We start from the raw sequence: 26294 nt of genomic DNA, 5'->3' as shown, positions 1-26294 counted from the left end.
CATCTCATTGTAAAGCATTGATAGTAAAGCATCTCTTATTTAAGCTAATGTGATCTGTAAATTCATATCACGGGTATGTAAACAAACTGCAATTCACTATAGTACTAGAAAAGCAAATGAATAAATGGGCGTGCAGCTGTCAGACTCTGATGTGGAGAATGTCTACTCTTCCGCTGAAAAGTTGACAGACTTAGGACGCCATTGTCAAACACGTATTAAATGTCTTTGAAGCGGATTTCTTTCCTCTCTTCCTTTCTCCTTCCTTCTTCCTTTCCTTCCTTTCTCCCTCTCTGCTTTTCTTCCTTCTCATAAACTGTAAATTGGAGTCCTAACATACATGTTCTTAAATACCGGGGGATTATCTTGTGCACCCTATGTACTGTTCCAGTTCATCCTTAATCCTTTGTGGGATTATTCTTTACAGTAGAGTGATTTTTAAAAAAAAATAAGATCAGTGACTGTCTTCCTTGAAAGATCATCAGGCTTCATATTGCACTGAAATTAAAAGCCAGAATTTTTACTTGGACATTTTATTTGATTATTACAATGTAAACGGAATATAAGCTCCTTAAGAGACAGGGACCCTGTCTCTTTTCCCAGTATGTTATCAGCACCTGGAACAGTATCTCACCAAGAGATGTCATGAGTAAATGTTTGATGAATAAATGTAAGAAAAGAAAAAGGAATTAAATGCCCAGAGTTTTATAGTTATTGTACAAAAAATTAAGACCTTATTAAAGGCTAACCTAAGATTTGCCCTTTTAGATTACTCTGCACAGAATTGTCACTTGATATCATTTTGTGAATGTTTTCATTGGAAGCCCTAAGGCTTCTCAGCTCTCATTCCTACAAACTGCAGCATTATTGACATGTTAATATTTTTACCTGTCCCTTCACTGTGAATATGAGTATACATATGTGACCATATTCACTATGAATATGAGTATACATATGTGACCAAATTATAGAAACCTAACTACTGAGAATTTGTGTTTGATGGGTGGGATGTTTATTCTCCTTCTTCGCATTCAGTCTTTTACGCAGGCATTGATCAGGAGGATTGAACTCAACTTGGCTACCTCAGTGATACTACTACTAAAAGAAGGTACCTAATCCTAATTCCTGCTAGTTTCTCTAGCAGGTGACAATTTCTGTTTCAGGAGTTGACATGGAATACTTAATTTTCAGGTTAAATATTGGTAGTACGTTTTTGCTACAGTCATAGACACTTTTTGAAAGATTTCTGAAAACAAATGCTAAATACGTTTCTGAAATTTGAGATTTCGCCTTTTTCAGGAAGCTCATAAGATGGTGAGAGAAGCAAATGTTAAGCAGGCAACAGCAGAAAAGCAGCTAAAGGAAGCACAAGGAAAAGTAAGTTTTTGCTGCTTTCATAGTAAAAAAAAAATATAAAGAAATCAGTGATTACTGTTTTAAGGATACTCTAATGTTGATTGCTTTTGTTCCTATCGTAAACTAGTGTTTATTTTAGAAGACTTGGAAACTGCAGGAAACTATAAAATAGAGAATAACCATCACACAGATACAATTAATAGTGAGCAGTTGGGGTTCACTGATATTAGAACCAAAGGATTTAAAGTCTTGTGAATCACATGTATTCTCAAAAAGACTAGATAATCATAATCCTACACTATTCTGTTTTGAAGATTTTGAAAATTCACATGAATTATGTGTTAGACATTTTGATAATTTAAAAAATTTCCTTTAACATTGTGAATAACAGCTGAATCCAAACTGTAAGAAACGTTAAAAGATTTTTTTGGTTTTACTTTCTTTTTATTACTCCACAGCAAATACCAATAAGCTTATATTCATCTTTGAAAGCAAAGTGTTTTGACCAAATTGCTGACATTTAGCTGCATCTGTCATAAAACATACTTAGTGTATGGGACTGTGTTGATTTCTTTTCAAGATTGATGTACTTCAAGCCGAAGTGGCCGCTTTGAAGACACTCGTGTTGTCCAGTTCTCCAACATCACCCACACAAGAGCCTCTGCCGGGTGGAAAGACACCTTTTAAAAGGGGGCATACAAGAAATAAAAGTACAAGCAGCGCCATGAGCGGCAGTCATCAGGACCTCAGTGTGATACAGCCAATTGTAAAAGACTGCAAAGAGGTAACGCGTCAAGGACTGTACCCTCTGACTCTGTTGATACTTAGTAGTTCTCATCACTGACGTATCAGTTATGATTTTTGCCAGCAAAACTTTTAGTACAAAATATGCAATATTAAGATGGGGGAGGCTTTATCTAGAGCTGGCTGCTTTCAGGGAATCTCCAGTTCCATTCTCTACTTGGCGACCTTGGAGTACCTGCTGGAAACTTGGTAAGTTTCTTAATCTTGCTATTTCATTTAGGGAGCAAACTGTCTTGTGTTATGTAAAGGAGAGTGGATGGCTTTAATGATCTGGCTGGTCAGATTTACTGGTAGGGTGCTCTAACTAAGTGTGAATAGAAGAAATGTGTGAAAATAAGGTGATTTTCTTTCTTTCTTTCTTTATTTTTTTTTTAGGTGATTTTCTTGAACAGGACGTTCTTTTTACTTAAATTCTAGGAGAGGTAGAATTTTATATTCTTTCACTGAGAGAGAGTTTATTCAGATAAGTAAGTAACAAAAAATAGAACTAGTGGTAGCCTTATCATTTTAAAAGGTATGTTAGGAAGGTGACTGAGACAATTTGGAAATATTTTGAGCTGTTTTTAGTAAAATTGTATGATTATAAAATATTTTTTGATTTGGTCATTGAGATGAGAAAGCATTTGCAAGGGGATTGATCATGGAGCGGCCATCCCTCTCCCCACTTTTTTGGAGCTCTGTTTTACATTGTTGTATTCAGGTTCACCATTAATCTTTAAGAATTTGTATTTGCTCATTTGGGTAAGTTTTTGCATGGAAGCCAGGAATTTGTTAAATTGAATAACCAGGGTGGTTACTTACTTTAATTGAATTGCATTTTTTTTGGTACTTGTTCATAAAAAAGATGCTAGTGAGAGAGAAGTTCAGTATGTGGCCAAATCTGAATGTGACAGAATCTAAAATTCATGTTCGTGAAATATTTAAGAAACTTTTTAAAGTTATATCCTTAATATCTTTGAATTTAATTAACATTTTAAATTGCTTAGTACAACTTGTATTTTTGCTGTGATTTCACAGTGTGTGATTATATATCTTGTTTTCTGTTGTTTACACTAATGAAATTTAAATGTTTTCTCATGAAACGTTTTAAAGTTTTTAGTTTATGAACTGTTAAAATATGAATAGGTAACATACAACTTTTTGCTTTCCAGATATATCCTGTACCCTAATGTTTTGTGAAAACTTATCAAAAAGTGTTTTTTTTTTAATGTTATTTATTTTTGAGAGTGAGCAAATGAGAACACATATGAGTAGGGGAAGGGCGGAGAGAGAGGGAAACAGAGAATCCCAAGCAGACTTGGGGCTGACTTGGGGCTCGAACTTACTAACTCACTAAATGTGGGATCATGACCTGAGGCGAAATCAAGACCCTTAACTGACTGAGCCACCCAGGCACCCCTCAAAAAGTTTTATTAGACAAAGGAAACACACAATGTTGACCCGTGTAAGCCTTAGAAGAAGGTAAAACAGTTGGAAAGAAAGTTAAACATGTCCATGCTTTTATAGAAAATATGACCATTACGACATTTGCAGCATATCTGCTGAAAGCACTTAAAACACATGTGCATGCATGTACGCATACACTCACATTATGTAAGACTTTGCAGTCAAGTCACTTAGACATGAGTCTGAACTTGTACTGGTTTCTTGATCTGTAACCTTGGGCGAGTTACTTCACCTCGCTCAGCCCTAGTTTCTCTCTCTAAAACAATGAAGATCAGAATGTCTGTGTTGCACAGCTGTGAAGATTAAGTGTTTGGGGTGTGCTTACTGTAGTTCCTGGCCCAGGGTCAGCTCTTAATAGTTTAAATTACTGCGTTTAAACTAGAATCGTTCCCTGGAATACCACTTAACCTGCTTTGGGGTTTATGTCCATTAAAGGGTAGACTTTACAAAGAAATTGAATTTGGAAATGTAAGTATTATTTATCTGCTTTTTAAAAAAAATCCTTTTCTCTTTAGTTTTGATTCAAAGAATTTATGGATCGGGATGAAAAAAATTCACACTGAGATTACCATTATATGCCTTTAAAAATAGTCTGTGGGAAAGCTTGGATAGACTCAGCCTTTTATTACTTCCATGGAAGCCACCTGCACATGTGATTAAGCTGTCCTAGAGGCCAGAGCTGTAGTCAGTGTGTCGTTTATGGTGTGTCCAGGGCTTCTGGACGAGAGGGGCTTAGAGCTGGATGAGGGGCACTACCTTGAGTGGGTAGCTGAGGGCAGGTGTGACTCTGTATGTGACAGGTAGTATTGAACGGAGTAGAGGGCATCTGCAGGGAAAAATACTTAGGGAACAGTTTATTAAACAGAGGAGAGGAGAAGAGGGACAACTGGAAGAGTGAACAGGGAGGCAGATGCCAGCCTGAATTATTGTTGATAATTCAGACAGTAGTCACTGATGTTGCTGTGGCAAAATAGGTCTTAATAAATGTTGTGTTTTATGATAGTCACTTTAGGAGGGTATATATGTGCTGCCTTTAGACCTGCTGCTTATATAAGAAACATTTTCAAAATTCTTTTCAAAGTGCCTTCAGGTAATAGCAGAACAGTTAGTGTCACTCTTGACCCAAACTAGGTTTCACAATTTAGTCTCCATTTAGTTAAGCACTTTATTTAATTAACTTGGCTCCAGATTACTTTTGGATTATGTTCAGAAAACACTTCTCTGCATTTGTTTTATATTCAGAGCAGTGCGCACCTGTGTCTTAAGAGGAACTCAGCACTTCGGAGGGACAGGGTGGAGATCATGGTAGCATCACTGGCCACCATAGTGGGTCCGTGGAAAAGGGCTGGTCATTTGAATTTGTTTGAGAGTTTGGATTTTTTAAAGAAAGTTGGTACTGTGTATTGTAACTAATCAAGAATGGTTCAGTTCATTATTTTAAATGAAAAGTAAACATTACTTTTTCAGTAATGTTTTAATTAGGTTTTGGTTTTATAAAGTAATTTTATGTTTGTACCTTTAAAAAGATTATTTTATGTTTTCTTTGGTTTGTTTGTCAGGCTGACTTATCTCTGTATAATGAATTCAGATCTTGGAAGGATGATCCCACAATGGATAGATCGTGTCCTTTCTTAGACAAAATTTATCAGGAAGATATCTTTCCATGTTTAACGTTCTCAAAAAGTGAGGTAATTTTTAAAATTTTAATAGGCATGCATTAGAGTGTTTCCTCTACCTTTTGCTAAATCATATTGTATATTTTCTGTTACATAAATAAATTATTCTAACATGATTTACCATTTTCTTCATTCCGTATTAAAATCATGATAATTTCTTGGCATTCAGTTACTGAACATCTTTGCTTATTTGAGCGAGGATCATTCATGTAGTGAAGTGTTTGTTGCACTGGGGTGAAGTATTAAATGTGTATGGGGGGTAGGGCTTATTTCTTGATTCTTAGTCCAAGGCTCAGGGTAAGGGAAGTTCTCTACACTCTGAGGTGTTTATTGGGTTTATCTCTACATGATAAAAAAAAATCATACTTAGTTCCTTCATCTTCAGAACGGAAAAAAATGGCTTCCTTGCCTGTGTCACAGGGTTGTTAAAAGGTTAAAATGAAGCTAATTAGTACATAAGAAATTTTTTAAAAAATATAAGGTACTATACCAACATAAGGTCATAGTTTTAATTTGTACATATGGAAGGTTTGCCTATAAATATCCTGTCAGTCAGTGTCTAAGAAATGTAATCCTAAGAGTTTTATGTTAAGTCTTTAGAGGATTTAATTATAACCTTACTTGTCAGGAGAAGTTAAAATGAACAGTAAATCACTTTGATATGTAGATCTGTTATTCACTGTGCCTGTGTGTCTGTTTCTAGGTAGGCCATTCCATGTTAGTAATCTGCCAGACTGCAGCAATGTGCCGGTTTCAGCTGCTCTTGATCACTTGCTACCATCTCCATCTGGGCATTTAATATTTGATAATTCAGCTAGTTCTTTTGTGCACATAGATACAAGCTCAGAAAATACATAGCTGTAATTAGTATATATTGCTGTGTTATGAATGACTAGTATTCAAAAATATGCATAAATTTAGCAAAATAAGGCATTAATTCATCTTTAAGTGGCATTAATAGTGGATGTTAATTGTGGGTAAGAAATGGACAGAGATTGGAATTAATACCTTCAGCTGTCTTCCAGATAATGAGATAAGTTACTTAGTTATAACTGAATTGCCCTTCATAACAACATTTGAGTTATAAAAAAATAACTCAAACCAAGATTGTATAGTTTCTTTCTTTTTCTTTGGCTAAGACCAAGCTTACAGTAGCGCTTAGGGAAAGAATAATTTTAAAGATCAATTTGTTATAGAATACAGTTTTAATATTTTTATGCTAGCATAGCTTCTGATACTTTCTGTTTCTTTTAAAGTTGGCTTCAGCTGTTCTGGAGGCTGTGGAAAACAATACTCTAAGCATTGAACCAGTGGGATTACAACCTGTTCGATTTGTGAAAGCTTCTGCAGTCGAATGTGGAGGACCAAAGTATGTTTTTAGTACTGTGTCTTGTAGAAAACATGGAGTTTTAAAAATTTTATATGTTGCAAATATTTTGTTTTCCTAGTTTTAAATGGTTACATTTCTTGTTGGTTTTCTATTTTGTGCAACTAAAGACAAAATCCTCAGTGCAAGATGTAGTATTTCAAATTTAGCATCAAGGGGAGAACCTTTTAATTAAAAGTATATATATATGTTGGTCTAGGTGTTAGAAGCATTTTTTTAAACCATCTGTTGTGACTCCTTAATTGATCATAAAATCAGTTTAGTGGGTCATAAGCAGAATTCTTGTTTGTTGTACACAAAGCTGTGTGTACTAGGTTTCATCGTAAAATATTTCCTCCTGAGGTTGCCATTAAAAATAGTTTAGGAAGACCATGAATTAGACCAGATCTTATCAAGCATGAAAACAGGGTACCAAAAAAGACTTGAATAGTCTTTTTGTTTCATACTGTCGTATAAAGGACTCACACGTGGGTAAATAATCGGCTCTATCGTCCATACTTGAAAGCTACTTGGCAGTTATAAACCTTCAGAGGTAAGACTCCCACATTTCATAGCAGGGCAGGCTTTTTTCTGTCCAGTCCTAGGAGAAGGAAAGACTGAAACCAGTGATGCAGCACCTGGGTGCCTCAGTCAGTTGGGCATCCGACTTCAGCTCAGGTCATGATCTCACAGTTTGTGGGTTCAAGCCCCATGTCGGGCTCTGTGCTGACAGCTCAGAGCCTGGAGCCTGCTTTGGATTCTGTCTCCCNCCCCCCCCCCCCCCCCCGGCTCGTTCTCTGTCTCTCAAAATAAAGACATAAAAAAACAAAACAAAACAAAACAAAAAAACACTTTGGCAAAGCACTTTCAAAATCAGACAAAATACTTGACAAATAGATATATGTCTGTTTCTGAAAGAGTAGTATATAAATTGATTTTTATCAGTTCAGTGCACTTTTCCTTCTTGTTTAAATTATCCCTTTGGAAGTTCCAAGTACTTTAACACTTGTGCCTGAAATTTCTTGATCTTTTATCCTTCCCAAGCTAGTAGTTAGTATTATAAAAATATTATTATAGATCATTAAAGGAAATTTTTTTTAGTAAAAAAACATTTTATCTTAAATTTTATTTTTGAGAGACAGTGCAAGCAGAGAAGGAGACACAGAATCTGAGATGTCATCACAGAGCCTGATGCGGGGCTCAAACCCATGGACCATGAGATCATGACCTGAGCTCAAGTTGGACACTTAACTGACCGAGCCACCCAGGTGCCCCATGGAATTTTCTAAGAAAGGAGCAGTGAGGCAAACTTTGTTTGAAGAGATGAGGATTCTTTTCTGGTTGGAATGGTTACCTCCAAAATTATCCTATTTTAAATACACATTCTCCATCTGTTTTCTTAATATGGAGGCACATTTGTATCATATTTCTTATAAGTATAGCTAAAATTTAATGTTCATGTAATGTATTTTTCTTTAGTACATACTTTATAATGTTATTTAAAACGTTGGCTACTTTATTTTAGTTACAGCTATACTCATGTTGCATTGAGAGGGAAGGGTAGTTGTGTTCAGCCGCGGTCCTAGCTTAGGAGGGAACGAGCTGGGTGCCACAGGTCTGTCCTGACAGACAAGCCAGTGTCATTGTATTGAGCTGTACAATGACCGGGGCTCATCACTTAGCCAGCAGTTATTGAATGTCTGCTGTGTGCCAGGCACATGCTTGGTGCCTGGTATTTAAATATAAATAAGATACAGTCCCCGCCCTCAAGAGACTCATAGCCTTATTCCAGCCAGAAAGCCTTCATACTAGGTCTTAGAGTCCATAGTCCAAACCGAAAGGATGATATGTCTGAAAATAGTGTACTCTGTATAGTTATTGAGGGTCAGTATTTTTGTAAGGTGGCTTATTCTTCTGTATTTCGCAGGCCTGAGTGCCACATTAAATGCGTATACTCCAACCAAACATGCCAAAAAGTACCACAGCTAGAAACTTATCCTGCAGACTGCCTTCGTAACACATTTTGGGACTTGAACGATCATCATCAGGGTTTTTTCAGACTGAGGAAATAGTTGAAGTCCTATTGGGAAACTGAGAAACACCCCGTGGCTGGTTACTCATTTGTGAATTTGCTTCAGGATAGGATGTATATTTAAGACCTTTTGTTTCTGTTTGAAAACCATGGTGAATGTTCTGTTGAGCTTATATTAGAACGTAGGCCCCAAGGGGGCAGGGTCTTTGTCGTTTTCATCACTATAGCCCAGTGTCTAGAACAGTGCCCGGTACACAGTAGGTCTCAAATATTTGTTGTCTTAGTGAATGTAAAACTTGTACAGAAGGTAGGAGCAAAATGTTTTTCATGTAAAAAAAAAAAAAACACTAAAGTTTGTCATTATTTTACAGAAAATGTGCTCTGACTGGCCAGAGTAAGCCCTGTAAACACAGAATTAAATTAGGAGACTCAAGCAACTATTATTATATTTCTCCTTTTTGCAGATATAGGGTAAGTAACTTAACCATGAATTTTAATAAAGCTTGCTTTGACATCTGACTACTTATGACTTTTTTTTCCTTTTGGCCTAGATCACCTCTGTATGTAACTTTTTTACATACATTCGATATATTCAGCAGGGGCTCGTGAAACAGCAGGATGGTGAGTATTCTAATTTGTTATAAAATGTTTAAATAGAACTTCAGCAAAATGTATGAAACATAGTAGTAATGTTCAAGCTTTATTATTGGTGCATTTATATTGAATCTCTTACAGTTCTAATATGTGGAGAATTTGGGAACTGATGTCTCTTAAAATGATTTAATCATTATATTTGCCTCATTTTACTCTGATTTTGAGTTTTAAACAAGATCAGTTGTAACTCTTAAAGGTATATGATAAGCCAGATCATAAATGTGAGGGAACTATTAATTAGCTGATTGAATTTACTCGTAAGAAATAAAAATACTCATTTTTATTATTCAATTCAATAATAAATTCATTATTCAAGCTCTAGACATGGTCATATTTATTTTAATTGGTGGAAACCATGAGGATCTAACAATAATTTTTTTGTATATTTCCTACTTTCCTGTGTCAATTAATAAAGCAGTCATGAAGATAGTTCTGAATGGGATAATGATTACTGTATTCTGAATCAGCAGAAACATGTAGATGATATATTCAGGAGAGCCAACCTCATGAGAGTGTTTTAATATTTTTAATATAGTCTTTCATGATTACTGATGATTCTGTAGCCAGATGTCTTAAATGCCAGGCACAAAAATGAATAAGGCCCAACAGCTCCAAAGCAGTGTTTCTTGAGTACATGTGATTATTTTAAAACAAAAAGCAAATCCTAAGCTAGGGATGAGTCCATACCATTTTGTATGGATGTTGTTAGGGGAATTTCTTACTCATATTTTTTTAGGCCCTGAAAATATTTTTATATTTAAAAACTAGAAGAAACCTATTATCTTCAGTAATGTAAACTCTTAATTCTGTGGAAATGTTAGTCATGCTGATATAAGCTTAGTTTGGTATTTCTAAAGCTCTGGTATGTTGAGAAGAGACATATTTATTTAGAATCCAATATAATTAGATTTTGATGCCTAAAAGAATGAGGGTGAAACCTCTTATTAATGTTTAATTTCAAAAGCCTGAGTGGCAAAGTCTTTAAACTGTACAATACTTTGGATAACTTTTCGTAAAATTGAAATATTTTTGAATACCTGTTGATAGATAACAGAATTTAAACCACAGAACAGATGGTTTATGTTAAATTGTCAAGCACGGTTTTTCTCCTTGTTAAAATAAAAAAAAATTTTTTCTAGGGAAGATGAAAGATAATTTCCTTTTGAAAGTAGGAAGAAATTGTTATGGGTGGTAGTGGGGGTGATGATGATACACATGGTCTCTTCTCTGGTGTCTGTTACTTCTCCACTTCACAGTACTTGGTATACATCATACACTGTGCGAGTTTGTCGCAAATAAATATTACTAATTTTAAAATCTGTTCATTGTGCCTTTTGCCAAAAAGGATTTAGGGCAGCTAAATCTAAAGCAGGGTTTCTGAGGCTTGGTACTATGAACATTTTGAGCTGAATAGTTCTTTGTTGTGGGGGCTATATTGTGCATTGTAGGATGGTTTAACACCATTGCTGAGCCTTATTCAGTAGAATAGAGTAATGAAAAATGTATCCAGACATTGTCAGATTTACCCTTGAGGACAAAATCTCCCCTAGCTGACAACCACTGATCTAAATCAATCTAATCTGATGATGTGTCAGAGGGAGGAGACCTTTTGTGTGAAATATAAAGCCACTGTTTTTCCACTTACAGAGGGGGCTTGCCAAAGTAGAGATAATAGAAATTTACAGATCAGCCTCTACATTTGTTTTTATTTCTAATTTGAGCCGTATACAAAACCTTTATTATTATAAACAGTGCTTCTGAGTTTTCTGGACTGTCTTTTGTTTTTCTTTTTTTCCCCTTTTTTACTCTCTGTTGGTGTTAATAAACAGTGGAATGGTCAAGATGTAGCAAACTAGAGCCAGAAGATCCGTGAGTTAGAATAATTGAGGATTGAGTATAATGACTTATGAAGGCACCAGGATTGCCATTTACTCAGGACACTGAAAGTGTCTGCCTTCTGTTGGCTAACGTGGTCATTGATATATCTAACAAACAGTTGTGATCAAAGTGGGATGCTTACAAATACATGAAGAAGTTTCTGTGAAGTAGTAATAAAATGTCAAGGCATTCAGTACGTCATTAAGAAATGCCCACTTGGCATTTCAGCTAATGTTAAATTTTCAGTGAAACAGTTAAAAAATAATGAGGATGGCAATTTATGATTTACCTGTCTCCTTTTCTATTTGTATAGTTGATCAGATGTTTTGGGAAGTTATGCAGTTAAGAAAAGAGATGTCATTGGCAAAGCTGGGATATTTCAAAGAGGAACTCTGATGCTTTCTGCCTGGGACCATGCATGAACCTCGCTGAATACCTGGAAAATGGCTGGATATTTTTATGGTTACTTGATATTTATTACCAAGGAGTGGGCCCAAGACTTCTTCCCTCTTTTGCAGATTACACTAAGAAGTACTGTGATTTCTTTTAAATTGACCTATGCTGTGTTGCTTACTCTTTAGTTGAACACACTATAAACAATTACAGGTGTACTGGTGATTGTAATTTATAGTTGCCAAAAAAAAAAAAAAAGGCTAAATAAAGAAATACATAAATGTTAGATTGAACATGCTTTTGGTTTCTCTTCTAGCTCTGACATGGCTTGTAGGGTAAGCTGAATGTATTGGACTGTAGTTTTCAAACCACACAGCAGCCTGTGACAGGCAAGAAGGAAGGCTGAGTGGACAGAATCATCTCTATTCCCCGACAAGAATGGCTCTATTTTTGTCTGTTTTGTAGATTGAGCCTCAAGGAAGGATTTTATTTAAAGGAAGCGAAAAGAACCAAAGCAAAAACCACTTCAGTCTCTCCATCTCTAACGTTTGTATTTCTGAAGAACAGCTTTTCGGCTTTCAGATATTTTCTCCCTGCCTATGCATATTTCTGAAACAAAAAGTAGACTTTATTTTTTTTATTTTTTACTGTTTTTTAAAATGTGTATTTATTTATTTTGAGGGAGAGAGAGAGAGGTAGGGAGAGAGGGAGAGAGAGAATTCCAAGTATATTCCGTGCTGTCAGCGCAGAGCCCGTTGTAGGGCTTGAACTCACAAACTTTGAGTTCATGGCCTGAGCCGAAATCAGGAGTCAAATGCTTAACTGAATGAGCCATGCAGATGCCCCTAGACTTTCTTTTTTAACTTGAATATTTTTTCTATACCTTTTAATTACTACATGGTTTGACTATAGGATGTTCATATAATTTGTTTGGAAATTAGGTTTTAAATTATTTTTTGTATCATAATGCTGTGATGAATATCTTTATGCATATTTCTTTCCACATTGTTGGGTTGTTTCCTTCATGTACATGCCTAGATGTAAAATTGTTGGGCCAAGGTATATGTGTATTGTAAAATACTTGACCTGCTTTGCCACATCGCCCTCTACAGCAGTTAATCAAACTTCTGTTTACAGCAGCATTGTATGAGAGATCTAGTTTTCTGAAGATGGCATTGTTTTCAATCCTGTCTTCAAAGATTTGGTCAACCTTACCTATAGAAGATTGAATCACCAAAATGGATGGGACTTTACAGACAAAAGGATATTTGAGTATGGAATGGTATGGACTGGTAGGAACCATCACTACCATGCTGCCCACCTCAAGAATCTGAAATTGAACATGAAAAGAACTTTGAAACTAGAATTTTATGTTCTGATACATAGTTACTCAAATATGAAGGCATAATACACATGTTCTTAGACTTTCAAAACTTCAGAAAATTTTTCACACAAAGTTGCAAATTAAAAGCACTTAAAAAACTCTCTTGGAGAAAGTACCTAAATATGAAGAGGAACAAATCCAAGAGATGCTTCAAGAGATTTAGGGAAAAAAGAGAGTCTAATGGAGTTTGTGGATGACTTCAAAAGAATATAAAGCAAGGCTAAAGAAAATAAAGTATATCCATAACAATCTAGAATTAAAATTCTTTACAGCATCAGTACAGTGGGAGTGAGAGGAAATCAGAGATCATGACGGTAAAGTTCCTATCTTGTTAGAAGGGAGAGAAACATACCAATTAAATAGGAAAGACAAAAGAAAAAAAGACCAACTAGAGAAATTAGTAGTGTGATAGGGAAATAATACATTTATACACAAAGCATAAGGACATGGAAAGGTTGAAATAAAAGCATGGAAAAAAGATAGCAGGAAAATACCAAAAGAAAGCTAGTGTGGTTATAGTATTATCCAATAAAACAGACATTAAAATGAAAGCATTATGGATAGAGATACATAATGCTAAAAATTGAGTTCACCAGTACTTAGTAAGAAAATCAATAGTAATAGAAATAATTTAAGAAATTTAAAAATACTAGAGTGACTGATAATACCAAACTTGAAATACATAAAAAATCCCTACAATCCAGCACTAAAAAACTAATAATCTGATTAAAAATGGGCACAGGTCCTAAATAGACATTTTTCCAAAGAAGACATAACGAGACCTACAAAGTGCTTAACATCACTAATCGCTGGGGAAATGCAAGTCAAAACCACAATGAGACAGCACTTTACACCCGTCAGAATGACTAGTATCAAAAAGACAAGAAATCATAAGTATTGACGAGGATATGGAGAAAGGGAAACCTCATGCACTCTTGTTGGGAATGTGAATTGGTGCAGCCACTATGAAAAACAATATAGAGAAGTACCTCAAAAAAGGAAAAAATAGAAAATCATTCAGTTTAGTAATTCCACTGCTAGGTGTTTACTCAGAATAAATGAAAACACCAAAAAGATGCATGCATCCCTTTGTTTATTGCAGCATTATTGACAGTAGCCAAGATATGAAAGCAGCCTAATTGTATGCCAGTAGACAAAGAAGAGGTGGTATATATACACAATGGTATATTACCCAGCCATAAAAAGTAATGAAATCTTGCCATTTGCGACAGCATGGATGGAGCTGGAAAGTGTAATGCTAAGTGAAATAAGCTTGAGAAAGAGCAGTATCCTATGATTTCATTTAGACATGGAATCAAAAACAACCACAACAAATGAATAAAAAGGAACAGACTCAAACACGGAGAATGAACTGGTGGTTGCTAGAGAGGAGGGGAATGGGCTTCCAGCAAAATGTGAACGGGATTTAGATAAATAACAGGGATGAAGAGTAGCATAGAGAATATAGTCAATGATATTGTAGTAACTTTGGTGGCTGGTAGTAACCACATTTCATGTGGAGATTATTGCGTAATATTATGAAATTGTGAAATTGCTGTCTTGTACACCTAAAACATACATCACATATACTTCAGTTAGAAAAAAAAATGCAGAGAAAGTGCTTTAAGGAAAATTTTGTAGCTTTAAATCTTTATGTATAAAGTTTTAAATGAGCTACTGTTCAATTGAAGAAGTTACAGAAGGACAAGATAAAGCCAAAGGAAGAAATAAGAACAGAAATAGAAAATATAAATAAGATCAACAAAGCTACATGTTGACTGAAAAGATGAACAAAATGGACAAAAATTTCTGGTAAGTTTATTATGGAGAAAAAGAAAATGCACAAATAAGCCACTCAGGAATAAAAGAAAAGGTTATGTCACTATAGGTACTGCAAATTCTAAACCAGTGGATATTGTGAACAACATGCCGATACGTTTGAAAATTTAGGCAAAAGGCAAAATTCTAGAAAATGTTATGTTTTGATTAAAAAGAAATCAGAAGCCTGAACAGTACTATTACTATTCAAGGAAAGGAAGTAGTTCAAAATCACAAAACTCTAGGCCTAGATGATTTTAACAAACTTTATAAAGAATGAGTTATTCTAATCATATATATTATTCTGAGAAATAGAATTAGTACCTATCTCACACATCAAAAATCAATATAATCTTGATAGTAAAACCAGATTGGGACAGTCGATATAAGAAAGGAAAATTATAGGTCCATTTTGTCATGAAGAGACAAGCAAAAGCAAGTGATGTAACACACTAAGTGGCATCTATCCCAGGATGCAAAAATGGCATATTAGAAAATTTATAAATGGATTCACATTTACAGAATAAAAGTGAAAAACTGATCAATAGATGCAAAAAAAAATTTAGTAGTCTTTTCAGCTTGATGAAAGATATGTTTAAAAATCTTACAGTAAACACCATCCTAAGGTGGGAAACATTGGAAGCATATTCTTTAAAATCAGCAATGGGACAAAAATGATTATTCTCTTCACTTTTATACAAAAGTGTACTGTAACTGTTAGTGCAAGAAAATGAGAAAAATAAAGATACAGTGATTGGGAAGAGAATAAAACTGTCATTATGATGTGATGGTCAATTATTTCTAGTTGGTGGAAAAACAACAGTTTTTGGAGAGTTTAGTAAAGTGGCTAAATATAGAATCAATGTCTAATTGTATACAGCCACAGTTAGAAAATATGATTTTTTTAAAACACTGAGTAAGGGTGGCTGGGTGGCTCAGTCAGTTAAGCATCGATTCTTGGTTTCAACTCCGGTCATGATCTCACTGTTTGTGAGTTTGAGCCCTGTGTCAGGCTCCACATTGAGCAATGCAGAGCCTACTTGGGATTCTCTCTCTCTCCCTCTGCCTTTCTCCCACTCACGTGTGCTCACTCACTCTCTCTCAAACTTAAAGACACCAAATAATTGCAAAAACAATTGTGATGTACCTAGTAATAAATCTAACCAAAAATGTGCCACATCTATATACAGAAAGTTCTAAAAGACATTAAAGAAGACTAGAGTGTCCTGTGTTCATTAGGACAGTATTACAAAAATGAAAGTCTTTCCAAATGAATGTATAGATTTATTAGTGCATCTCCAAGGTAAACTCACAACATTTCTACTGGAATTGACAAGCTAATCAAAATTTATGTGGCGGAGTTAAGGATGAAGACTGACCAAGGTACTTCTGAAGAACAAGAAAGGAAGGAGAGTTCATCCTACCAAAAGGACCTTTTTTTAAAGGCAGAAGTATTTAAGAAAGTATGACAGTGCAAAAATAGAGAAAATGGCCAATGAATAGAAAGCCCCAAAGACCCAAACACATTTGTAAATTTCATATTGACAGAGATGGTATTGTAGGTCAATGATAGGACTAATAATTGAATGGAGCTGACAGAAAAAAAAGCGCATATAAAATTGAGTCTTTTCCTCACACCATACACAAAAAAATGTTCCCCAACTTTTGTTTAAATGTCCCCAAACTTCAGAATTTCTGATGTAGAAAATCTCATTAAAATTACAGGTGAAATATATTTTGAAAGCACAGATGGATACCTTCCTGATCCTGCTTCCAAGAACTTCTTAAACTGCAGGCAAAAGAAACCATAAAATATAACCATAAAAAGTAATTATAAATTGTTCATTTAGAACTTCTGTCCATCAAAAGGTATGTTAAAGCCAAACTACAAGCTGTGAGAAGATATTTGCAAAACTCAACCAATAATAGGTTAGTATCAAGAATATAATACAGAAATTATACAAACCAACAAGAGGAAAAAAAACACCACTAGCAGGAAAATGGGCAAATGACTGAAACAGGTACTCCACAGAGTTGGAAGTGCATATGGGCCAGTAAACCTATTAAATGGTTTTCATTTATCAACACTCAGGGAAGGCAAGTCAAGAGCGCAGTAACAGGTTTAAATTCATTCAACTGGCAAAAATTAAGTCCAACAAAGTCAAATGTTACAGAGAATTTCAGTGAGATTACTCCTATATTGTTGGTGGAAGTGTCAATTGATATAACTACTGTGAAAAACATTCGTTCGAGAAGTTGGACATTCCCCAATGCCCACCACTCAACTTGTAGGCATATACTCAAGAGAAACACTTGCACAAGGTGCCCCAGAATACAAATATAAGAATGTTTTAGAAGAAACTCCACCTAACAAGAAGGTTAAGTGTTGTGTGCTCACATAGTGGACGATCACATGCCAGGCAAGATGAATGAACATCAGCTGCACGCAGAACAGCAACTTAATGTAACAGATTGAAAAAACAAAATGTTCAGAAGACTACATGACCTAATGTTTTTTTCATAACGTTCAAAAACTAAAATTGAACAAAAATAAAAACCCAAATAGTGATAAACCCTTGGGTCGCCTGGGTGGCTCAGTCGGTTAAGTGTCCGACTTCGGCTCAGGTCATGATCTCGTGGTTCATGGGTTCAAGCCCCGCCTCGGGCTCTTTGCTGACAGCTCAGAGCCTGGAGCCTGTCTTCAGATTCTGTGTCTCCCTTTTTCTGACCCTCCCCTGCTCACACTGTCTATCTCTCTCAAAAATAAATAAAACATTAAAAAAAAATAGTGATAAACCCAAAGTTCAAGATAGGGTTACGTCTGGTATGGAGAAGGAAAAGGAAGAGAACCAGGAGACTATAAGAGTAAATCATCGTTAACATTCTCATCCCTGGGTTGGATGATGGGTTCATTTGTTATTAAGAGTAAATATGTGGATGAAGAGACTCCTGCACAGACCACTGGTGGTGTGTTACGAATCAAGGGTTAGCGATGAATCCAATTATATGCTTCTGCATTCAAAAACAAAAAACAGGACCTGTTGGTGAATTGGATTTGGGACAGGGAAGGAGAGAAATTAGGTCTGAATCCTAGGCTTTTGCCATGAGCTGTTAACAGCAGTTTATTGAGATGGAGCTATCTGGACTAGGTTGAAATTATGTGTGCGTGAAATAGAGACAAGAACTCTGTGTTTGACTCATTGAGATGCCCATTAAGCATCCAAGTGGAGAATTAAGTCTATTGATACACAAGTCTAAATTCAATGATAAGGTCAGGCTAGGTGATAATTAACCATAGGATTGGATAGGCACTTAAGGAATAGGGAAAAGTATGGCACTGGGCCCTGTGTTACTGTGGCAGGGAGGGAAAAAGCCTGCAAAGAAAACTGATGACTGGAGCTAGCAGAAGTGGTGAGGCAAAGGAGATGGAATAGTGTGCTGACTAAATTTCGGCTTAGGAGAATATTTCTAGACAGAATTTAATTGCCTAGATTATCAACTCTAAAAAAGAAAACACTTTTTGATAAGCTGCTATAAATAGGTTAAGAGCTGAGGACAGAGCCTGGCCTAATGGAGAGAAGGTGGATTATATGTCACTCAGGAGACTTGCATTCTTGAGGCCTGGCTCCCAAAACTGACCAGGTAGGCAGGTCACCACTCCCTCTGACCTCCTCAGTAAAGGCTAAATTAGGTGTCCTCTGTCGTCTTTCCAGCTCTAGGACTATCCACAACCTTTGACTCATCCTTTACTCGGAAGAACGGAGATTTGATTTCTGAACATTGGATCTCAGCCCTTAACTGGCAACCACCCATCTACCTACTTAGCACCACCACTATGATTTCTGTGTGTTTTTGTTTTGTGCAGCCAGAGTCTAAAGTACATGTGCTTTTACTCAAAGCTTTTGTTTTTAAAGGTTTTCATTGTTTTTTTCACTCAGTAGTTTTGATACAATGTTTAAAATGAAGAGAGATCAAAGCAGTATGAATTTATATTGGTATCTAACTTTTGTGGTAGAAAATAGTTCTTCGGGGCACCTGGGTGGCTCAGTTGGTTGGGTGTTTGGTGATCTCAGCTTGGGTTATGATCTCAAGGTTCGTGAGTTCGAGCCCCACATTGGGTTCTGCACTGATAGTGTGGAGCCTGCTTGGGATTCTCTCTCTCCATTTCTCTCTGCCCCTCACGTGCTTGTGCTCTCTCAAAATAAATAAACTTAAAAAAAAAAAAGAAAGGGGCTCCTGGGTGGCTCAGTCAGTGGCTCAGTCGGTTAAGTATCTGGCTTAGGTCATGATCTCGCGGTTTGTGAGTTCGAGCCCCACGTCTGTCTCTGTGCTGACAGCTTGGGGCCTGGAGTCTGCATCAGATTCTGTGTCTCCTTCCTAGTTTCTCTGCCACTCATACTCTGTCTCTTGCTAAAAAAGAAAAAAAAAAAAAGAAAACAGCTCTTCGTTTTTTTCATGGAGTGCAGAACAATTACCATCTCAGCAGATAACTAAGTTTCTTATCCCTGATATATAGGCAAATAAGGACCCAGTAGTTTCTATAATTTTGTGTAGAACTTCTAGAAAGAGAATTCCACTCCATTATTCACACACTTGAGTGTTGTGTGTGCCAGGTACTACTGCAGGTGTTGGGAGTTACAGCAGTGAGCAAGACTGGTGGACTCAATTCTCATAGAGCTTAGCTGTCAGTTTGGTGGCAAGTGGACAAAGAGACTAATGTTAAAAGATGACACAAGTGCTCTATATATACTTAAAATGGGGTAATGAGCTATAAAGGAAATGGATGACTACTTCAGATTTGGGTGGTCAGGAAAGACCAAATCAGGAGGTGACATTTTTCAGCTGGGTTCTGGTCAGATCCAGGCTTGTGAAGAGAGAGCACTCAAAGCTGGTTTAAGGCCCCTAAGGAAGACCTGCACTTGATATATTTGAAAAATGGCAAAAACAAAAACAAAACCTAGTGCACAGTTGGTGGCAGGGAAATTGGTAAGGGAAAGCTGGAGATGTAGGCAGGGGTCAGACCATGTAGGTCTGAGTAAGCTCAGGGTTTGAAGTTTCCTGTGACAGCTTTGGCCACAATTCTAACTGGCTCTTTCTTAGCTCAGCTTTTATTTTATTTTATTTTCTAAGTTTATTTATTTTGAGAGAGCATGCACATGCCAATGGTCGGGGGGATGGGGCAGAGAGAGACAGAGAGAATCCCAAGCAGATTCTGTGCTACCAGTGCAGAGCCCAACACTAAGCTGGGTCCCATGACCGTGAGATCATGACTTTGCAGTCAAATGCTCTACCACTGAGCTATACCCCCCGTGAGATCATGACTTTGGCCAAAATCAAGAGCAATGTTTAACCGACTGAGCCACCCAGGCACCCCAGGTCAGCTTTTAAATACTGGAATCACTACAGAGTTTTGCCTGGGCCCCCTTAGCATTATTTAAATATTCTTTATTTCTAACCCTGACATCCCTTCCCTAGCTTTAGGCTATTGTATCCATTTGCTATCAGCCCCTCCACTTGAATTTCTAATGGCCACATCTCACCTAACATTGACGCTTGGCCCAGTTGCTTAAGCTAAAGTCTAGGAACTTACTCTTGGTTTCTGTCACCACCACCTCCAATCCAGTCTATCAGCAAGCCACATCAGCACTGCAAAACATACCTTGATTAGTTGTGTCCACTTCTGTTCATGTCCAGTACCACCACTCAGTCCAAGCCAGAAGCTTTTTAAAATTAAAATAAAAAAATTACAATACCACAAATGAGCAAAACTGCTGAAATAAAGAGAATAGAAACCCTAATAGTAGCTCTCAAGGAAGTACAAATCCACATATAATCTAACATTAAGAAGGACTGTGTTGTAAATACTAGAATTCTGGAGCTATAGATCTCAGGGACAGACTTGAGAGAAAAAGGTTCCCATCATTACATTCCCAACTTGAGCCACATCACCAGATTTAACCATAGCAGCTCAGCTCTTACCCATTTATTTATTGGAGTTCTCTAGGAAACTTCAATACCAAAAACAAACCTAAACCACAGCTACCTTAGATTACTTCCCAAGAAATGAAGCTCTACCAAATTTATGCAACATGGGGGTGCCCAATAGAATTAGAAGATATTAGAGATGTGAAGACTAAAGACCATAATCAAGGAAATATGGATGGTATTTGTTATTCTCTGAGAGTGAAAGACCTTAAGTCCCAGTGGCCACTGGCTGGATTGTGCCTTGGACTGTGTGCTCTGGACTGATTAATTAATACAAGTATGTTTTCCAACCCTTCCAACAACTTTCTTCTACATTTTCTTTACTTTGCCTCAAACCATGTTGGTTGTTATAGGTTAGCCTCTAACCCGGAAATTGCAAACTGAAGTCCTGCAGGCTGAATCATGTTTTCACATATATGTTATTTGCCCTTGACAATGTTTTGGTTTACTTTTATGTTTGTTTTATTTTTAAACAAATTAATTGCAATTTAAAAATTGCATTTAAAAATGAGATTTAAAATTAAAATGTGCACTTCGAGCTCTGGTTTCAAAATTGTCTATTTTGACGACACTGAGCCCATATTCTTGGAGGAGGTTGAGTGGTTTCACCTGTTGGCTAACTCCACCCTTTACATGGCCTGTACCCTCTGGTTTACTCCATGCCCCACCGCCTCTGTCTTCCTGACATCAAGAATAAAGGGTCACTTGTCAGTTATCAATATGCTTGCATGGTTGGTTTTTGCTTATTTTGACCCATTTTACTCGCTTATCTGCCCAGCCCTGTAGGTATTTGAGCTTGGGACCCTATTCTGACCTTTGCTTCTCAGCCCGTTAACTGGGATCTGATTTCTTTCTCTGTTGTGATTCCTATCTCTCATTACTGTTGAGAATGTGAGTTGTCTTGGTGAACTGTTGGGTAGGGTCCTGAATCATTTGGCAGTAGATACAGTGTGATGACTTACTTCCAACAGCCTCCAGAAAATGTGGCTGGGAACTTCTCTTGGAGTCTAGAATTAGACCTATGCTACACATTTTAGGCATCTTAATTCATATTGCACCTAAAGGCATATACTTAAAAATATCATTTGACCTCTTCCTTGCTCCTCACATCCAATCAGTAGCCAGCTCTTGGTTCAGTACCATCTTCAGGCTTTATTATTGGTCTAACTTCAGTTACTACCCTAACCAACACATTTCAACACAACCTTCTTTCAAGTTAGATTTAATTATATTGTGCATGACCACTACCTAAATAGAAATCATCAACAGATAGTTACATGGAATCAGATGGAGCCCAGTATTCAATATCTACCGAAATCCTTCTTGAGCCTGTTTCCCACCTTTTCTCTTCACAAAGCACACACCAAAACAGCAGTTCCTGCACACACATACCCATTGTTTAAGTCTCTTCAAATTTCAGCTCTTAGTGACAGCCCCTAGATTAAGTAACTCTTTACTTCCTCTGTTCTCTTGAGATGTTTTCCCCAGACTTTATTAGAGTCTGCCTTGAGTTATAGTTGTGTTTTTCTCATGCCCTAGATTTAAGCCTGTGGACATCAGGGACCATTATTTACTCATCTTTTTACTTCATGAACCCAGCAGAGAACTAGTTTAGCACAAATTAAATTGAAAAAACTAGAAAATGAATTTCTTTAAGCAACTTGATGACTTGTCCTTAAAGGTCTGGGACCCAGTGTGAGTTTCGAAGTAGGATTCTAAGCCTCTTTTTTTTTTTTTTCTCCAGTATAGAATTAGCTTTCTTGTTTTCAAGGAATCGTTTAAAATGCTTATTAGGAAGCATACCACATCACCTGTACTGAATCTAACAATAGTGAAACAGACAAATCCAGGATTGGGACATTCTATAAGACAATGGGTCTGGATTGTTAAAAAAGTGTCAAAATCATAAAAAGCCAAACAACTAACCAAACTGACAAGGAGATTGTTCCATATCTTTAAAAAGGCATAACCAGGGGTATTTGGATGGCTCAGTCAGTTAAGCATCCCACTCTTGATCTCAGTTCAGGTCATGATCTCACAGTTCATGGGATTGTGCCCCACATCGAGCTGTGCACTGACAGTGTGGACCCTGCCTGGGGTTCTCTCTCCATCTCTCTCTACCTCGTATCTGCTCATGCTCGTTCTCTCTTTCAAAATAAATAATCTTTAAAAATAAATAAATAAACATGACCAAAGGCAATGCATGAACATTCATTAGATCCTTGATCAGAAAACAAAGGCCATAAAAGGTATTTTGGGGACAAAGTTATTAATACTAATGAGATATTAAATTTCTGTTCTATTTCCTGTGTGGAATAATACTGTGATTATGTTGGAGAATGTCCTCATTTGTTAGGATACATACACAGAATTATTTCTGGGTGAAATGTCAAGATGTCAGCAATATTTTCAAATGACTCAGCCAAAAATATATATAGCAAGCAAGAAAAAGCAAAAATGGGAAATATTAATAATAAATCTGGGTGAAGAGTAGGTGGGTATTTCATGGTACTGTTCTTCCAGCTTTTCTATAGGATAAAGACTTTCAAAATAAAAATTGGGGGAAAAGGAAATGAAGGGTTAAAGAGCCGATTGAATATCCTAATTATATTCGTAGGCTATTATTAAGTAAATTAATAGTTAAGCAGTGAAAGCAAAACATTTATTTGCATGTGGTTTTATATTTAGGGATGAAACCAGCTAAGAGTGAAGCCTCTACCCAACTGTAAGAATTACGGAATCAAATGCAATTTTTGTTGCTCATTAGAGGTACTTCTACTTTTTAGTTTATACTTTCAAAGAAAATAAAATCTGGAGGAGATAGACTAAGAATGTATCAAGGAATGTTTTCATTGTGATTGAATTTAGAAATACTTAACAAATCCCAACTCTTCATTATCACAAGGCTGTCTAAATTATCTGCTCTTCTAGGTATCTATAAAAGTGATTATTGAATTGTCCCCCTTCTCTAGGGGCGCGCACGCGCGCGCACACACACACACACACACACACACACACACACACAAGCTATATCTTCCTGGCATGGCTAAATTGATCTAGTTGATAGAGGGGGAAGATATAAATATATTGGTGTAAGGACAAATAAGAGATAAGACTATGTATTTATTGCCCATTTATGTAATTACATGTGTCACTAAGGACAAAGGTCCTTAAAACAAAGACGAGAGGCAGAGTAGAAACAGTTCCCTACAGTAAGATAGATTTGTTACCACTTCCCTATTCTTGAGGGTTTTTTTTTTCCTGCATGGTCACCTATATAGCCTGGTCTTATAATCATTTTGAAATTTAATCATCTTTCTGGACGCAGTTTGTTGGCAGAAGATATGCTTCACTCCAATAAAAAGAAAATGAAGATTTTTCAAGAGCATTCATAGGCATCAAGTGGAGAGGACGAGCCCTTGGTTCCTGAGGTCTGAGAACGCTTGGTCTGGGGGGAAGCATTACCAGGACCGCAGCACCATGGATGTGGTAGGGGAGAACGAGGCTCTGCAGCAGTTCTTCGAAGGTAAGCAGTCAGTTTCCAACATGCAGTTCCTGCTTCTGAGAAATGGCTCTGCTCACAGTCACGGTTTCACTCTTTTGGAATTCACTTAAACTTGGACTTGAAGATATGCTATCATACTGACTGTCCTGAAATCGGAAGTGGAAGTTTATTTGCTCCGTTCCTAGCAAAAATCAATTGTATAGGTAGTAAAAGAATACAGCATTTCCATCTTCTAGCTTGGCTGTTAAAAAAATTCACAGGGTCTGCATATCTATGTTGCTAGCGTTTGTCTCTGTCCTGTGCTAGATTATATTTCTTCTAATCCCCTACTTTTCAAAAATTACAGATTTGTCTCATCTCTAAAGTTATTGAATATAGCACAAGAAAGGTGTAAGATTTCATTTAAGGCAGTTTTCCTCTTAGTATAATTAAGTATAAAACAGTAAAGGAACACCCCCTTCTCATCTTTGTTTTTCACGACACTTTAAAAATGTGCAACTGAATAATGATTGGTTTTTGAAGGGAGAGGCATACTACAGAAATGATTACTTCTTTCTCAAGGAAGAGGCATATTATAGGATGTGGTTACACAGATTTTTTTTCTTCTAAAACTCTAAACTGGCATATTTAATTGGGTTGCTATTCTAATGGCGGGTCTGTTAAAAATGTCAGCAAGAACTTGCCATCGTAGACTTCAGTCTTTGCTTCTTTTTCAGCGATGCTCAGACTTCCATGTGAATGGAAATGTGATCATAGCTTTTACATGTTTTAAAAGTATTTCTCAGGAGGAAGTATGAGAAGAATTGAGGGTAGACCTGTTTATTCACAAGATCCAGAGGGCAGTTACCTGCATATAGAGAAGTGCTTTTGTCATTTCTGGTGATTAGTAAAGTGCCTGACAAATTCTAGATGCAAAAAGATCAAATGGAATTGACCCACCACCAAACAGTACGAAATACGGAATGGTCATACCCAAGAAGTAGTGAGATTCTAGGTCACCATTGGAAGGAATCAAATACAATATAGTTGTTTCTGTGGCTTGGATTTTGCTAGAAGTGACAAGAAGAAAGCTAAGTCCAAGAGAATTATCACATCATCTCAGTCATGATCTGTCCCATTGGATATTCTGTCTCTGACAGTAGCCAAATCAGTATGTCTACTTGGGTAAGGCTTGGCACACAGTAGGCACACTAATGTTGCATTGCCTGATTGTTATTGCCTGATTTTATATTCTGTGTAACTTTCATCCTAGCAGTGGGTAGCAAACCCCAAGCTATAGCTTCATATATATGCTTTATTTTAGAGAAACCACTAATTCATTTTATAAAAGCATAAAGTCTACTTGATTTCCTGCTGTAACTGGAAAAGACCTGAAAAGTGAATGTGGTCTACCTTGTGTTCTTTGGAAATTCTGCTATACTTGGGGGATTCCTACACTCTCTTTCTCTCCAGGGATATAATTTCCACAAGTCTTCTCTGTAACTTGCTACAATATCTGATTATTATTTTAATAGTATTTTTCTTAGCTTAAACCAGACTCTGTTCTTCCATTTGAAGTCTTTTTTTTTTCATGAGAGAGGAGTCATTTCTCTTAATTTTTAGAAATAAAAAATGGAGACACCAGCTTAACTGATTCTCTTCCTCCTGAAAACCACACAGCTCATTGCCAAATGTTTATACCTCCATTATTCAGCAAATATTGAGTACCTGCTGTGTGCCTGGTCCAACAACCACCTCTCTTAAGTGGTAGCTTGTAAGGCTTTGAAGTCTTTCCCTTAGATTTTAATGATTTCCTTTCTCAAGTACTCCTTTGAATGAGGACAACAATGGTATTCTAGTGAGGAGGGCCAGTTGTAGCTCATTGTTCTCCTGTTGGGTCTGTTGTAACTAAATGTCATCTTGTGTACAAAAAAAAAAAAAATCAAGGGGCACCTGGGTGGCTCAGTTGGTTAAGTGTCCAACTTCGGCTCAGGTCATGATCTTATAGTTTGTTGGGTTCG

At 36.6% G+C, this 26294-nt stretch overlaps 2 protein-coding genes across 4 annotated transcripts in view; both read left to right on the top strand.

The window, feature by feature from the left end:
• The window catches only part of LOC120240815 (RAB3A interacting protein), a 52573-nt gene extending 40725 nt beyond the window's left edge, over nt 1–11848 (top strand). For all 3 annotated transcript variants that reach the window (XM_039245656.1, XM_039245654.1, XM_039245655.1), the window contains 7 exons: nt 1297–1374; nt 1934–2137; nt 5163–5291; nt 6536–6648; nt 9049–9148; nt 9229–9298; nt 11523–11848. In XM_039245656.1, coding sequence (XP_039101587.1) covers nt 1297–1374; nt 1934–2137; nt 5163–5291; nt 6536–6648; nt 9049–9148; nt 9229–9298; nt 11523–11605 — 777 coding nt within the window. In that variant the 3' untranslated portion in view covers nt 11606–11848. The remainder of the gene's footprint in view (nt 1–1296; nt 1375–1933; nt 2138–5162; nt 5292–6535; nt 6649–9048; nt 9149–9228; nt 9299–11522) is intronic.
• A 12421-nt stretch (nt 11849–24269) lies between these two features.
• MYRFL (myelin regulatory factor like) overlaps nt 24270–26294 on the top strand; it is a 132456-nt gene continuing 130431 nt past the window's right edge. Inside the window, exon 1 of the mRNA XM_039245608.1 lies at nt 24270–24315. Coding sequence (XP_039101539.1) covers nt 24270–24315 — 46 coding nt within the window. The remainder of the gene's footprint in view (nt 24316–26294) is intronic.

The sequence above is a fragment of the Hyaena hyaena genome, unplaced genomic scaffold (assembly GCF_003009895.1).
Source record: "Hyaena hyaena isolate Hyena2069 unplaced genomic scaffold, ASM300989v1 scaffold_262, whole genome shotgun sequence".
Classification (NCBI taxonomy): domain Eukaryota; kingdom Metazoa; phylum Chordata; class Mammalia; order Carnivora; family Hyaenidae; genus Hyaena; species Hyaena hyaena.
The sequence above is the reverse complement of the archived record's forward strand: the minus strand, read 5'-3'. Positions and strand labels throughout refer to the sequence as shown.